Below are 16,562 nucleotides of genomic sequence, written 5' to 3'. Positions count from 1 at the left end.
AATTGTATGGCTGGCCATGAATGCTCACAAAATTGGGGTTGGGGTGCAGGCTCTGGGGTAGGGCTGGGGACGAGGAGTTTGGGGTGTAGGAGGGTGCTCTGGGCTGGGACTGAGGGGTTTGGAGAGCGGGAGGGGAATAAGGGCTGGGGCAGGGGTGCAGGAAAGGGTGCAGGTTCTGGCTGGGGATGAGAGGTTTGGGGTGCAGGAGGGTGCTCCAGGCTGGGATCAAGGGGTTTGGAGACTGGGAGGGGGTCAGGGCTGGGGCAGAGGTATGGGGAGAGGCTCAGGTGGTGCGGGCTTCCAAGCAGCGCTTACCATAAGCAGCTCCCGGAAGCAGTGGCATATCCCTTCTCCGGCTCCTACGCGGAGGCACGGTCAGGTGGCTCCGCACTCTGCCCCATCCACAGGCACCGCCCCTGCTGCTCCTATTGGAGTGCGTAGGACCCAGATCGAGGCCATCCCGTGGCTTCTGGGAGTTGCGTAGTGCAGCCCCCGACCCAGTGTCCCGGCCGAAGCAGAGCCGAGCCACGTGGTGCGGCTCACGGTCCATAGTTTGCCCACCCCTGCTATAGTTAAAATCACAGAAGAGACCTCTGATACATCTATTTTTCAGGGGACTGCAACTCAAATATTCTTTTGAGAAGACATTTGGCTCATTTGGTTTTAGTATTATGTTTCACCAAAATTTAAAAAATGTAAGTCATCTGGTTTGAATTAATACATTTTTGCTCAGGCACACTTTACTCCAGGGGTCAGCAACCTTTCAGAAGTGGTGTGCTGAATCTTCATTTATTCACTCTAATTTAAGGTTTCATGTGCCAGTAATACAGTTTAATGTTTTTAGAAGGTTTCAGAGTAGCAGCTGTGTTTGTCTGTATTCGCAAAAAAGAAAAAGGAGTACTGGTGGCACCTTAGAGACTAACAAATTTATTAGAGCATAAGCTTTCGTGAGCTACAGCTCACTTCATCAGATGCATGTGAGCTGTAGCTCACGAAAGCTTATGCTCAAATAAATGTTAGTCTCTAAGGTGCCACAAGTACTCCTTTTGTTTTTAGAAGGTCTCTCTCTATAAGTCTGTATTATATAACTAAACTATTGTTGTATGTAAAGTAAACAAGGTTTTTAAAATGTTTAAGCAGCTTCATTTAAAATTAAATTAAAATGAAGATCTTATCAGTTTAATGCAGTGGTTCTTAACCTGGGATGCACGCACCCCCTGCAGGTGTGAGATGCCCTTTCTGGGGGTGCGAGACATGCGAGTTTTTTTAGAAAGTAAATCATTGAAAACACAAATTAAGCACAGGCACATAAGTACAACTACTTTGTTTCATCAAACCCATGTATTTATTAACATTGTATATTACAGTAATCATTAAAAAATGTATAAAGTTTTCAAGCTAACTGTAGTGTAATTTTGATAAGGGCTGTACAGCGTTGGGCCCAGGCCAGAAGCAGGGCCCTGGGCTGGCTGCCGGTACCTCAACCTGGCAGAAGGGCTGAGCAGGGCTGGAGGCCTGGACCCCGGCTGGCAAGGGGCAGGGCGGCTGGAACCCCAGACCAGTAGTGAGGTGAACGGGGTTGGCAGCTGGTATCCCAGGCCAGCAGCAGGCTGAGTGGGGCAGATGGCCGGGATCCCGGCTGGCAAGGGGCCGGTGACTGGAACCCCAGACTATCAGCAGGCTGAGCTGGGTGGCAGACAGAACCCCAGACCAGCAGTGGCTGACTCGCTGCCGGTCTGGGGTTCTGCCGGTTCCTGCCAGCCGTGGTCCCAGCCGCTGGCCCTGCTCAGCCCACTGCTGGCTGGGGGTTCCATTCACTCAGGCTTGCAGTGGGCTGAGACCCTGGCTGGCAAGGGGCCAGCGGCCGGAACTCCAGACCATCAGCGAGCTGAGTGGGGCCGGCGGACAGAACCTCAAACCAGCAGCGGGCCGAGTGGCTCAGCCTGCCACTGGTCTGGGGTTTCATCCACCGGCTCCTGCCAGCTGGGGTCCAGGCTGCCGACCCCGCTCAGCCTGCTGTCAGTCTGGGGTTCCATTCACCCAGGCAGGCAGTGGCCTGAGCGGGGCTGATGGCTGGGGACCCTGGCTGGCAGCAGCGTGCCAGTAAAAATCGACTTGCGTGCTGCCTTTGGCATGCATGCCACAGGTTGCCGACCCCTGCTTTACTCTCAAAGCTGCTGTTTTCTCAAGGAGTCATTTAGCCATTCATATATGCTTCTTGCTCTGAAGGTTTTTTTTAAAATATAAGACTATATCACAAGACTTCAATTCTGAAACTGCAGAACACTATTTTGGTGAGACAGTCAATTTACCAAAATATTTCTTATGTATTTGACACCAACAACTTTGTTTCTTCATTTGCGTGGGTCTTTCAAACAGCAATGGAGGAGAGAAAAACATGTTTAAGAATAGGAAAGTGACTGTAAAACTAAAACAGTTATCAGAAGGGTTTATATAGATGAAGTCCCTCAAGGTACTTTTAACATGAAATCAAATCAAGTTAAAAAAAACCAAGTTGAAGCATCTCTTAAAATGTTTCATGATAAACATTTTTAATCCAACAGGGTAACACTTTGAATTTTAATGTTGCTTTTATAACTCAACCTCCTCACTATACTGGCATAGAGAGAAAAAAAGAGCCCTTTTAATCATATGGTGCCATGAACACTTGCTTTTTACCCAGACAACGTTAAAATTCCAAATTAAAACTTTGTACCCTCAACTATATTCAAATGTTATCTACCCTAAAATATATTCGAGGATTTTTTAAAAAAAAAAAAAAAAAGCTAGCACCTTATACTGTTTACAGTTTTAATTAAAAATACCCAGCTCTTCCTGTTTTCTTCACTGAATTATCCATTTATCTCAGCTGTGGGTTACTAGATAGTAAAAATATCTTCTACTAATCAATATGAAAGATGTGGCTCCAAAGCTTTCAAACAGAAGTGGAGGACTTTGTTTAAGGGCCTTATTTAAGGTGATGTGTAGTTCTTCAGTTTGTTAAAGTTCGTAGAATGGAGAACAGAGTGTGGATTTCTGAAACTGACAAACTGAAGTGTTTGTATAACTGACGTATGCATTTGTGCATTCAATCATTTGGAGCTTATTGAGGATACCTAAAGGTGCCATTTTTAAGCAAACAGTTGATAATGGCAATGTTTAGGCACAATTGCTCACAATGAGCAATACCCTTCACCTTAAATAGTCTAATTAAAATCAAAAGGAATGTCTAAGGGTATTCTCCTCCACAGAAGGGTAGGACAATTTGGTCTTGTACCTTCAAATCAAGTCACAGACAAGCTACTTTTGAGCAGTGCAATTTGTAGAAATCAAGCTTTTTTAAAGGACTACACAGAATTTACAACTGCATCAGGAGAGGCCCTAAAACTTCTTTATGAAAAATTCACTGTCATTGTACGATCCAAACCTATATATCCCTCGCCACACTCCTTCCCCCAAAACTTACAACTTAGAGAAAAAATGTTTTAATAATTTCAATGGAAACTGAATTCCCAGGTCCTATATTATCCACAGCATCAGCCTATAGCTCCTTCTGGTATGCATGTGTGTATGACTTCAAAGGCAGCATTTGTAGTTTATAGATATAGCTATATTAAAATACTTCAAAAGGATATCTATTTTGTAAATATTTAAGGCAAAGTATCTAAATAATTGAGGACATCTCCTCTGGCCTTGGCCAGAGCAGGCAGGGCATATCTATCATTTTTGGAAAAGATAAACAAGATTTGGAACAAGCATAGTGGTCATATTCAGGTTACAAGACTTGTTAACTTTGTTTTTGTTATGCACAGACAACATGTCCAGTGCTGTGCAGATATCAAGATGGACCCAGCCCCAGAAGTTTAAAGTTTAGAAAACAGAGACAGAAAGACAAAATACATTGGGACATCAAGTGAGAGGACAAATATTATCCATAGCATTAATGAACTGGAGAAAGATTTGACTGTATACACATTGTATTCTGTAAGTACTACCAAAACTGCATAATCTTGATTTCAAGAATAAACACACAAGCGAGCTACAGAACCACACAACAGGACCAAGAAAATAAGTTTGGTCAGGGAATAAATTTGAGAGTTGATAAAGAATGAGTCTGATCTTGAAACTGCTCCAAATATGAAATTCAGATAGAAATCAATAGGAGTTTCATGCAGAGAAATTGGAAGAATTGGCACCGAGCTGTCAAAACAGCTGTTACCTATGCATTTTCAGTCAGCTAGGAAATAAACACAAATGCACATTCTGAAACGGAGACAGGGTGATAGGTTTCAGAGTAGCAGCCGTGTTAGTCTGTATTCGCAAAAAGAAAAGGAGTACTTGTGGCACCTTAGAGACTAACAAATTTATTAGAGCCTAAGCTTTCGTGCATCCGATGAAGTGAGCTGTAACTCATGAAAGCTTATGCTCTAATAAATTTGTTAGTCTCTAGGGTGAGAGGTGTAACCTTTGTATTTTACAGGTTTTGTTGTTAACCCCTCAGGTACAGTTTATATAGAAAAAAAGATGTAATGAGTAGTGCAGTTCCTGCATGGTGGAAATATTAAGGCTGCTCAGTAACAAACAGGAGAGACAGAGTCAGCTTTAGTTGACTATAATTTTTGTCTCAGAGTGCCGAGTATCGAAAGGCGCAGCCCTGGAGACAGGGCTCTGTCACACAACTCTTTGATTGGTTACCACAGACAGGCTTCAATAAAAAGAAAAGGAGTACCTGTGGCACCGTAGCCCATGAAAGCTTATGCTCTAATCAATGTGTTAGTCTCTAAGGGGCCACAAGGCCTCCTTTTCTTTTTGCGAATACAGACTAACACGGCTGCTACTCTGAGGCTTCAATCCCTGTCCTCCTGGTATGTTGTCCCTCTCAAACCCTATAAATCAGTGTTTGATGCCCTCTAGTGGATCAGGTTTCAGAGGAGCAGCCGTGTTAGTCTGTATCCGCAAAAAGAAAAGGAGGCCTTGTGGCCCCTTGGAGATTAACAAATTGATTAGAGCATAAGCTTTCGTGAGCCACAGCTCACTTCATCGGATGCATTTGGCGGAAAATACAGAGGGGGGATTGATACACACACACGGAGAACATGAAACAAGGGGGTTTCACTTCAGTGAGCTGTAGCTCACGAAAGCTTATGCTCTAATCAATTTGTTAGTTTCTAAGGGGCCACCGTGGATCAGTTATTCCCCCCCCCCCCTTCAGCCATGAGTTTACACTGCTCCGCGGGGGCGGCCGGGAGCCCCAGGCTGGAGCTAAGCACAGGCCGAGGCCGCCTGTCCAGAACGCGGCGTGGGCGGCAAGGCCACTGCGGGGCGCAGCCTCTCGAGGGGCGCGGGCGCAGCCCGGCGGAGGCGGGGCGGTAACGGCGGGGCGCCAGAGCTGGACGCGGCCGTTACCGGGACCAGGCAGACAGTTGGGGGGTTACTGGACTCACCCAATCGCAGCTCCGCCCCAGCCCCAGCCCCAGCCACGGCTCCTAACTCCCGCCGCCCGCCCGCACGCACGCAGCGGGCTCGCGGAGTCCGAAGGGGAAGTGACGTCACGCGGAGCCTCCGGCTCGCGCACCAATTATCCTGCACCCTCAAGGCGGAGCCCCTTGTCGCCTCCCAATATCAGAGCAAGGTAGCCAACCCCTGCTCTTCGCAGCAGCCAATCACCACTTCCAAACACAACAGCCAATCAGTGTTAGCCATCCCCAGCTTTGCAGCCAATCACTGCAATCAAGGCAACGAGACACTCGTTGCCCATCCCCGGAAATCCAACCGCATCCGGGCAGGCCAGGCCCGCAGACCAATCAGAGCACCATGCTGGGTAGGCCCCGCCCCCTGGGCTCCTGAGGCCCGAGGCAGATAGCTCCGAACCTCGCTAGGGCCGGGGCCGGGGGCGGAGCGGAGCGGGGCGCGGCGGGGCGCTGAGGCCCCCAGCAGCCCCTCCCCCACCGGGCTCGCTCTTTCCGCCGCTCCCGTCCCCGCCCCCCGCTTTGCCCCTCGGCCTCGCCCCTCGGCCTCTCCCGCCCCCCACGCGGGGCAGGGGCAGCGCCCTGGGGAGCTGCGGTCGGTATAAAGCGGGCGGAGCGCAGGCGGCGCTGCTCATAGTCGCTATGCTGCGGCTGCTCCTGCTGCTCGGCTTGGGCAGCGGCTGCTGCCCTCCGGGGGTCCTCTCTGGTCTGCCCCTGGGCTCCCGGAGGGGCCCCCCGGGGAGAGCTCAGCCACCCCCCGCCGCCCTCTACCAGACCCGCTACTTCCCCCAGAAGGTAAGCGCCTCCGCTCGCCCCGCCGGAGACAGCCCCGGCACCCCCGGCCTCTGCCGGGGGGTCCCCTCCCCTGGGCCCAGGGGCACCCCTGCGTCAGTGTCTGGGGAGGGTCCCCTCTGCTGGACCCAGCCCCTTCGGCCATCTCCCCCAGGCCCCTCCCCAGCGTGAGTGTCTGGGGGGGGGCTTCGTACTGAGCAACCCCCTTCCCAGCATGAGGGGTGTCTGTGGGGGCCAGCTCAGACTCCCTTCCCCAACATTTTCTTTGGGGTGCGGCGTAGCTCTGGGGGCTTACCTGCATCCCATATGTGCTTCTCTGGTGTGTCTGTGGGGCCCCCAACTGCTGCCTAGGTAGGGCCCCTCTTCCTGTTAATCAGCACCCACTCCCTGGCATGAGGGTCAGATGTTGTCTGCCCCTCCTCATGGTGTGTATGTTAAGGGCCTTCTCTCTTATGCTTCTGAGGCTATCTAAAACCTGGGCCAAGGGAGACTTCGGGCAGTTGTGAAAGAGCCTTTGAGAGTATCTCTACGCTACAATTAGACACCTGCAGCTGGCCCATGCCAGCTGACTCAGGCTCACGGGGCTCGGGCTCAGGGGCAGTTTGATTGCCCTTAGCTGGGCCTGAACATCTGCGCTGCAATTAAACAGCCCTTTAGCCCAAGTTCTGCGAGCTCCAGTCCGCTAGCGTAGGCCTGCCACAGACTTTTAATTGCGGTGTAGACATGCCCTAAATGTCTTGTTGAAATACAGCCTGTCAGTTTTCCTTTCACACTCTGAGCTCTAGGGTACAGATGTGGGGACCCACATGAAAGATTCCCCAAGCTTATTTCTACCATCTTAGGTTAAAACTTCCCCAAGGCACAGAGTCTTTGCCCTTGGATTAGATAAATGCTGCCACTACCAAGTGATTTAACAAATGATCAGGGAAAGGACCACTTGGAGTTTCTATTTCCCCAAAATATCCCCCCAAGCCCTTGCACCCCCTTTCCTGGGGAGGCTTGAGAATAAACAAGATGAGCACAGACCAGTACTAGGAGCTTGGATTCTATTCCCTGTTCTGCTACTGACTCTGGCTATATCTACACCAGTGCTTGTGTTGGAGTAACTTATGTCGCTTGGGGAGAAAGGGTGGGTTATTCGCACTCCTAAGCAACATAAGCTGTAGTATAGATAAAGCCTAAATTTATGTCTACACTAGCATGTTGGTCGGTAAAACTTTTGTTGGTCAGGGGTGTGAAAAAAAAGAGAAACTCTTTCCTGCCGATACAGCTACTGCCACTCATTAAGGGTGGGTTAATTATGCAGGCAGGAGAGCAGTTATATGGGAGACCTTACAGCAGTACAGATGTAGTGGTACAGCTTTGCTGCTGTAAGGTCTGTAGTGTAGACATAACCATGGTTCCGTGGGTGAACCACAGGCTCGGGGAGGCTAGCCCCTGCTGCAGCCCACCCCTTCCGCTTGAGGCCCAAGCCAAATTCCACCCCCTGCAGCCACCAGCTCCCCTGCAGCCCCAGAGCACTGGGTGCGTGGCTCCTCCCTGGTGTGTGTGTGGCCCTCCTCTCCTCCCCTCCCCCCTGCCCTGGAGCATTGGGCTGTGCAGCCCCGGTGCCGGGGCTCCCTCAGCACTGGGCAGCCCCAGCTACCCCAAGTCCCAGCTACTCTATCCCCAGCCCCAGTAGGCTTCCCTTCCTGGAAGAGTTGCAGCCTCCCTGGGCTGGGGCCAACCAGCTGCAGGGGAGGGGCCTCTGGACTGAGTGTGGGTGGGGCCACCTTAGTCTCCTTTCTCACACACAAGCCCCCCCCCAGCTGTCTTCCCCCCCCCTTTCCTCCCTAAGACTGGAGAGGTGTTAATGGGCCACTTTGCCTTGAATGGTCCTTTAAATATGTGTTAAGTACGTATCTAAACAATCTGTTTCATCTTGTATTTATCAGTGACACTCTGAGACCTTGTCTACCTAGAACTTACTTCAGTGTACCTTATGTCACTCCGGGCTGTAAATAATCCACATTCCTGAACAACATAAATTACTCTGACCTAAGCCCCAGTATGGACAACGCTATATTGGTGGGAGAGCTTCTTTTGCTGACATATCTACCGCCTCTTGTGGGAGGTGGTATAATTAAGCCGACAGGAGAGCTCTCTCCTGTCGGCTTAGAGCGTCCTCACCCGAAGCGCTACAGCAGTGCAGCTGTAGTTTCCCAGACTTGAAGAAGAGCTACGTGTAAGCTCAAAAGCTTGTCTCTCTCACGGACAGAAGTTTGGTCCAGTACAAGATATTACGTCACCCACCTTGTCTCTAATATCCTGGGACCAACCCGACTGTAACAATACTGCATACAAATGGGGATAACAATGTTTCACAACTTTATAGGACATCAAAGTATTATGTTTCTGTTCCCTATTTCTTATTTTAGCTTCTCAGCAACAAAGATCCTATTTTGATTCAAATGGTCTCTAACGCAGGATTGAGAGAAGAAAAACATGTTTGGCATAATGACTTCTAGAATGTTATATAAAAATAGAGAACTGAATTTGTGCATACCGCAAAAAAAATTATAGTGTAAATCACAAAGTAGGCTTTCATTTTTAACCCATTTTTGTATATTCACCATTTCCAAAAATTCTCTTTGGGGCTGAAATTTTCTATACTAGATCTCTGTCCAAAGAGGTACTTTAAAAAGTTTGAGCAGAATTCTTTCAACAGGGGGCAAGTTCCACTGCCAGAGAACAAACTTGATACTTTAAGCTTTAAAGAATATTTAATGGCATTTTGCAAATGGATAACTTCAGAAGAATCACCTCGAAAAGTCTCAACTTTTCATATTGTAAGTTCTGACTAATCTCTTGGGTAAATTTTTTTTTTTTTTTTTTTTTGCTGGGTGTGGGGTGTGCAGGGGAGAAGACTACAGTATTAAATAAAAAGTTGCAAATGACTGTAGGGGAAAATCACTTTTGCACAGAACAGTATTTCTGTGTTTAAATTGAGTTTGACTGTGAAACATATAAACACTTTATAGCGCTGTTTGAAGCAGGATTTGTATCAAAGCTTCACTGCTGAGATTCAACTATTGCTGAATATGCTCTTTGTGCAACTGGGGAAGTACGTAGTAGAATTATAAAGTTTAACATTTACTTCCTCTTTACCCATTTTTTCTTACTTAAAGTGAGATTAAATACAAAAAGCTTATGTTGGTGGAGGCTGAAGTCCAGAATGTTGAGAAACAAATCAAGTAATGCAGAAGTTAATGTTGCTATGAGATCTTTAACTTGCATACCTTGCTTGTACAGTATGGTGCATATCAGTGGCTGTCAATCTTAGTTATTGAAAACCAATCTTGGAATGGACTGGTGCAATGATGGCCATGTCCTGACACAGGTCTCTCTTTTTTTGCTACCTATTATTTCTCCTTACTGACCTTTTTCCCATCCTGTCTTTTATTTATTTTCTTATTCACTTTTGCTCTCGTGCATATTTCTTTCTGACTTCTGAGTCTGATTCACACAGAATTTTGTATCAGTTTAACTATTTGGGTTAGGTATGTGACTTTTCTAGTGAAATAATTAGAGGTCTGGGGGTGGTGTACCACTTTGTGTGCACACATTTATACCAATATGAAGGTGCTTGATAGCTTAATTCCCTTCTATTACAAGATTAAGTTATATCAGCATAAGCACTCTTATACTGGTATACTTGCATCCACTAGAGGAGATGTACTGCTTTAACTATATGGGTATAATTAATGCAGTACATTTTTTGTGTGTAGACAAGAACTTATCCTCTTTTCTTTGGTAGTTTTGATCCCATTCTCCTACTTACTAGAAGGCTACATTGGGAGTGTTCACTGATGCTGTCTGAAGCCGAGCTGAGTGTAATGGAGAAGGGAAGATGGGGATGACAATCTGCAGCTTGCACCCAGATTTGTGTGAGCTATTTTTATACAGCCAGCTATGTCAGAGGTCACAACGAGAGGCAGGTGTGGGTAGCTCTCAAGGAGCCACTTACCACTTTTATTTGCAGATTGGCAGCAGTTTTGCCATGTGTCGGGGGCCTGAAGGGTGGAGAATTTGGAATCATGCAGCTTTTCAGACCCACAGTGATCCTCTTCTGCCCCCTAAAACTAGTCTGGCACCTTTCTCCCTCCAGGAATCCCACATCGTAGATTGGAAACAGTGGAATGTGTATTAAAGTACTGTAGTCCTTGCAGGAGCTTGCAGCCCTCACAATGGTTATAAAGTAAAAGACTAGGAAAATGACGCAGAAATGCAAGGGGCCCATAGGCCTAGACCTATAAGAATAACTTAAGCAGTTAGCATGAGTGTAAGGCCAAACAGCCTGTGTAGGAGTAGTTGCTTAAAAGGGTTTGTGATCATGGTGCTTGGATGGGCCATGCTGAGAATGCCAACTTAGGGCAGGCTGCAAGAGATGGGGCATACAATCACCAAGACTGGTGATTTATTCTATAATTAGATTCCCCAGTCCAGTAACAAAACAGCTTTTGTAATACCACACTGGTTAACCAGAAACCAAATATAGTCCCCTTTTAAGCAATCCAGCCTTTGGCTCCCATCTAGACAGCCAACTCTAAGGGCTTGTCTACACTACCCGCCGGATCGGTGGGCAGCGATCGATCCAGCGGGGATCGATTTATCGTGTCTAATATAGCGCTCTCCTGTTGACTCCAGTACTCCACCAGAAAGAGAAGCGCAAGCGGAGTCTACGGGAGAGCGTCAGCTGTCGACTTACCGCAGTGAAGACACCGCGGTAAGTAGCTTTAAGTATGTCAACTTCAGCTACGCTATTCACATAGCTGAAGTTGCGTATCTTAGATTGACTCTGCGCGGTAGTGTAGACAAGCCCTAATATAGTGAGGGGTTACTAAAAACCTTACTCACCATAAAAGTTTTAGTTATCCCAAAGGACTGGATGCATTGCCCACCAGGCCAGTGAATATTCCACATTTCACCCAAATACAGCCAATCCTTATTAACTAAAGCATCCGATGAAGTGAGATGTAGCTCACGAAAGCTTATGCTCAAATAAATTTGTTAGTCTCTAAGGTGCCACAAGTACTCCTTTTCTTTTTGTGAATACAGACTAACATGGCTGCTACTCTGAAACCTGGTTTGTAAAAGACTTTCTGGAATAAGTTTAGAAGGTTATAGTCCAATAGGCAGTCCAGGTGTAGAATCTGTTCAAGTTCTTCCATGAGAATTCCAGGGTAATCCAAGGTAAATCTGGAGACTTCAGTTTTATGGCTTAGACCTTCCCTGTTCAGAGTTTAAGCAGACCTGAGATGGCTGGATCACGCCCAGGGCTTTCCTTTATAGTTTCCTAGCAAGCTGGCAAGCCTCTTGTCACCTCTCCGGAGGAAGCAGAGGCTGTGCAGATAGTTGCTTTGAAGCTAATCTTCTATTTCCTAGGCATACACAGATCGTGTATGCATCCAATGAAGTGAGCTGGAGCTCACGAAAGCTTATGCTCAAAAAAATTTGTTAGTCTCTAAGGTGCCACAAGTACTCCTTTTCTTTTTACAGATAAACTAGTTGCATTCATTCACATAAGGCAGTTAGCCACTACTTCATTGTGGCATAGATAATTAAGTTGAAGATAATATAGATATTATTAGTTTCCTGCAGTATCTTACATCTTCGATCTTAAGGTTAACTGAACCATCCGCGTACATAATATAAAGCACTTAAGACATGAAAGGGAATTAGCATCTACAAGCTGATTTCTATTACTACAAATAAATGGGTTAATGATTGCTGGTCTAGTATATTTCTTTGAAATTCACATACAAGTCTTGATCACATTTCAGTGCCTCCTATTAAGTTATGGGTCATACCCAAGTTGTCTGATCTGTCAGTGTCACAGGGTTAATAAGAAAAGGAGTACTTGTGGCACCTTAGAGACTAACAAATTTATTAATAAATTTGTTAGTCTCTAAGGTGCCACAAGTACTCCTTTTCTTTTTGCGAATACAGACTAACACGGCTGCTACTCTGAAACCTGTCATTATGCAAGGGTTAATAAGTAAACTATTAGTGTCCTTAAACCACAGGATGGCATGAGACTTCGTTTTGCTTGTTTTGTAGTAATCACAAATGCTGAAATTAAGGAAAACTGCAGACGGGTAACAGCAAGAAGGCAGTTTGTACCAGTTTAAGGTATTTTTGGAGAACACCAGCAGATGTCTCAGTGCATGTAGTCCTAGTAACCCAATCAATGTATATGCCAATACATTTAAAGTAATCAATATACTAACCTATAAGGTAAGGACATTCCAACATTATGAGGGTGAGGAATTTAAGATATGGCACAGGAGGATCTACTTGTACATATGCATGAAGAACATCAGAGCCTATAAAACATCTGGTTTTAGTACAAATTGAACAACTGAACTGATGATCCAGAATGCTACGTATGGCCCGTATGGCTGAGGTGATGTTACTCTGAGAACTTTAACTTTTGCATTTCCTGATGAGTCTCATTGTATAGTACTTAATAACTTTTACAGTTTTTTCAGAAAAAGAACTAATAAGATGTATGTCAGAGTTGTCTTTGATACATAGTGCTTCTGGAGGATTTGATGCATGTGTCCGATAGGCCCTGTTTCACGCATCACTCATTCTGATTCCATGTTTCACAGATTTAAGCCTCTATGCAACAGCTTGTACTGATATAATGCATTATTTAAAACTTAAACTGTTTTCCAGCATTGGTTTGAAAGATCAGATCCTATAAATTCTATCAAGATCGTGAGACTATTATCTTTAGCAAGGGGTTTATATTTTCAAACTAGTGCATGTAAATTGTGACAGTTTTCAAAATGTACTCTTTTTGCATGCAAGTAGCTTCAAGTGCTAATTCGTACAGGCTATAAAATAAACACACACAGCCACCCAGTACATGTGTAATTGGTAATGCTCTAAAACACAAATGTTTGTGTCCATAAAATTGCATGTACATAAAAGGGGAGAGTGCATCGAGACACGAAAATTTGGCTTTTTTTCAATGGGAGCAATACAGCTAACTCAGTGCCCAGCTGGATCAGATGCCTTCAGTACCATGGCTTACATTACAGTCAGCAATGCTGCTAAACCTAGAAGAGCTGGAGAAAGAAAGACCTTAAGGTCAGAATTGCAAAAGTAGGGAGGAAAGAAAGAAAAAAGGAAAAGAGAAGACAAAATATTCCTTTGGAAGTAGTTCTTTCTGTCAGTCACAGAAGTTGCCCTGCCTCCAAGAGATGCATCAGGAACTCCCACCTGTTCATGCTTAATGTGTTCCTTTCCCAGCAATGCACAAGACCTAGCTACAATCTGGATTATTATTCATTATCAAGCCTTCACATTCACCTGGGGAAGTTCATGCATTCTTGTACCACCACCATGGGTGCTGGGATATGATGGTGCTGAGCATGATTAGATAAAGAGAGCAGTGTCAAAGTGTGACTGGCCGTTTAAGACTCTGAAGCCTGGTCCGCACTAGGAAATTTTGTTTTTGCTATGGTTTTATTGGGGAAAAAAGGGGGAGCGGGTTAAGCATGTTGTTTATTTTCTTTACAATGGTGCCTAGAGGTCCAATGTTAGATCAGGGCCCCGCTGAGCTAAGCATTGTATACCTAATAAGAAACTGTCCCTTACCCAAAGAATACAATTTGAGTTGATTTTATTATTAAATTAGAAATTTCTATCTTTGCATGTGCCCACACTAGGAAATTTCTACTAAAATTTCCTACTGGTGGAGCTGAAGTGGAGGGGAAATTGTTGTGGGGAGAGAAGCAGGAAAATAGCCATTAAAAGGGTGTGATGCTTAATAGCTGTGGCCTATAAATTCCACAGTTGAATTGTATATGGCATGGAGAGTAGTGTATGTAGTAATCCTTCAAACTATTTTTGTTTGAAAGGTAGCTAAAAACATCTTTCACTTCATTTTTGTCATCTATCTCTGATTGAGAATTTGAACGCGTCTGTCAGATCCGGACCTTACTACAGTCACTCCTGCCTTTGTGTTGTCCAGACTGGATTTTTACAGTGCTGTCAGTGTGGCTGCATTTGAAGCTCACTTGGAAGTTACAGCTGGTTCAGAATGTGATACTGTATTGGCCACAAAGACAGTATTACACCAATTCCTCGAGAACAGCATTGTTTAATAATTTCTGGGTACAAAGTATGGACTCCATCTATCAAGCCCACTATGTCATGAGTCATGTCTACTTGAGAGACGTAGTAGTCCCCTTCCTATGGAGTGCTAAGTCTAACAGTTTCTTGACCTGCCTGTGTACTGTGTTCGTAAGAAGAGAGTTTAAAATTATGAAACCAAAAATGCCTTTAGCCCCAACTCTGGAATTCTCAATGCAGTATAATATTTTTGTGTGGATTAGTGTCTGACTTGTTTTTAAACAGAGCTGTATAATATAACTTGGCACAAATGTAGCACTTTTTATCCATAGGTTTCAAACCACTTTACAAGGAAAGATGTGTGGGCAATACCTCCTTTTTTGAACTTATAAAACTGAAGCACAGAGGCTAAGCCTGGGTAAAACAATGAATTGATGTAGGGTGTCCTTAAATCACGTGCTCTTGAGATTAATACTTTTAATTACAGTAATTATGGTGCAATATTTAATTGGTACTAGTGTTGGCATCTCAGAATAGTAACATGTTGAGAACAAATAAGTTGGATCTCTTCTTCATCACCAACAACATAATACAATAGCTTTTTAATTTTTTTTCATGAAAGGAAAAAAACCAGTGGTTTTTGAAACCCACTTAGTGCTAATTAAAAGTAGTGTCATTGGTTAAAAAGAAGTGATAATTCATGTCTGTGACAACACTGTGTGTTGATTATATGTTTTATTCATCAAATAGTATCGGAGTATTTGGCAACAGCTATGCTGTGATTTCATAATGGGATTTAAACCAGGAGCTATAAGTGAACACAAGCTATAAGCAAAAACAATAGATCTTGTTCAGCAGATAGGCAAGTGCGGAAGTACTTGTTACAGCTTGTCAGTGAATTTTTATTTTTATACACTGTTTATCTACGGGTCACAATGCAGACATCAACTTTTCAAAGTAAGCAGGAAACACTTTTAATTTCCTCACAACTTGCAGCCGCTTTCTTCAAGGGAGCAGTTAATACAGTAACTACAAAAGGCAGCAATAATCACCACTACCTCTTTGAAAATAAACACTTCCTCTTTTGTGCACAGCCGTTTTAATCATTAACGAACTATAATAAGCAAAGGGTGAGAATTGTGGATGACAGCGTCTTGATTAAAGAAAGTTTAAAAGGCGAAATAAATGAAACTTCAAAGTAGAAAGAGGCCTTTCATGAACTCCATGCACAAATTAGATTCTCAGCTGATATAAATCAGAATAGTTCTATTGAAGTCATTCTGATTTACACCACTTGAGGATCTGGCCCTCTTTTTAATGTATCAAACCAAAACTGTAAATTCCTCTCATCGTAGGGGTTAAGAGCCTGCTAGCAGTTCAAAGTGGTATTTAATGTCAACATGTTCTACATTGAATTCATTCTCCAGCTGAGAAGGATCAAGACTGTATATAACTGCTTGAGAGCATGTCTGTGATGAGACATCATTGTCGTAAATGTAGATGGTGTAGCACATCCCAAAGAGGTTAGGGACCTGGCAAGAGGTTAGGGACCACGTGACTGTCTGAGTCTGTTTCAAAACCTGAAGGAATACAAAATGAAAAGAGAGATGGAATATAATTGAAACAGTGTTTGTTCTGCTTGATAACTTTTCTTCCCCACTACTGTCCCTTGGTCTCCTTGTTTAGCTGATCCCCTCTCAACAAAACCCCACCCAAAAAATTAAATCAAACAAAAGGTGAAAACATGGTGGCACTAATAGGTTGTTTGCAAAATCTTCTTTGTTATATCCCTTTCTCAATCTTTTATCTATTTTATCTGTTTAAATTGTAAACTCGCCAGGGCAGTGATTGTCTCATTCTGTTTGTGTAATGCCTAGCGGAGTTAGGCCCCTGATCCCAGCTGGCCCTTCAGTTATACCGTGATATAAATAATAAAAATTGACTCTAAGCCTGTTAGTAGCCAGGACAAAAATTATCTTAGCTATGCAGGAATTCAATTTTAATTACTTGGAACACCTATGTTAGTCTGCTCTTCTCTGCAGTTTTACCAAAATTAACTCTTGCTTCTGAAACTTTGACCTGTACATTTTACATAATCAGCTGCCCTTAACTAGGCACTAAATTACTGGATTCTGCAAACACTGCTCTACCTGTTGATTAACACCACTTCCAGACTGC

General features: G+C 44.6%; 2 protein-coding genes and 1 long non-coding RNA gene across 8 annotated transcripts in view; 1 reads left to right on the top strand and 2 right to left on the bottom strand.

Moving 5' to 3' along the window:
- Positions 1-4,282, bottom strand: part of LOC122457873 — a 19,827-nt gene extending 15,545 nt beyond the window's left edge. Inside the window, exons 1-2 of the long non-coding RNA XR_006277556.1 lie at positions 3,815-4,282; positions 1,036-1,040 (exon numbers count right to left, since the gene is read on the bottom strand). This is a non-coding gene — a long non-coding RNA (uncharacterized LOC122457873). The remainder of the gene's footprint in view (positions 1-1,035; positions 1,041-3,814) is intronic.
- DDIAS (DNA damage induced apoptosis suppressor) overlaps positions 1-16,562 on the bottom strand; it is a 27,937-nt gene extending 11,375 nt beyond the window's left edge. For 2 of the 5 annotated variants that reach the window (XM_038387412.1, XM_038387416.1), the window contains exon 1: positions 5,445-5,593. The gene's annotated coding sequence lies outside the window, so the exon portion shown is untranslated. Of the gene's footprint in view, positions 1-315; positions 547-4,611; positions 4,704-5,444; positions 5,594-16,548 lie in introns of those variants that run through there. The other 3 variants (XM_043504097.1, XM_043504096.1, XM_038387413.2) reach the window with 3 other exon arrangements.
- The window catches only part of LOC119849153 (prolylcarboxypeptidase), a 59,170-nt gene continuing 48,422 nt past the window's right edge, over positions 5,815-16,562 (top strand). The window contains exon 1 of one of the 2 annotated variants that reach the window (XM_038385959.2): positions 5,815-6,263. In XM_038385959.2, the coding sequence (XP_038241887.1) occupies positions 6,111-6,263 (153 nt within the window). In that variant the 5' untranslated portion in view covers positions 5,815-6,110. The remainder of the gene's footprint in view (positions 6,264-16,562) is intronic. The other variant, XM_038385931.2, reaches the window with a different exon arrangement.

Source organism: Dermochelys coriacea, chromosome 1, assembly GCF_009764565.3.
Source record: "Dermochelys coriacea isolate rDerCor1 chromosome 1, rDerCor1.pri.v4, whole genome shotgun sequence".
Classification (NCBI taxonomy): domain Eukaryota; kingdom Metazoa; phylum Chordata; order Testudines; family Dermochelyidae; genus Dermochelys; species Dermochelys coriacea.
Note: the sequence above shows the minus strand (reverse complement) of the source record. Positions and strands in the feature narration are given on the sequence as shown.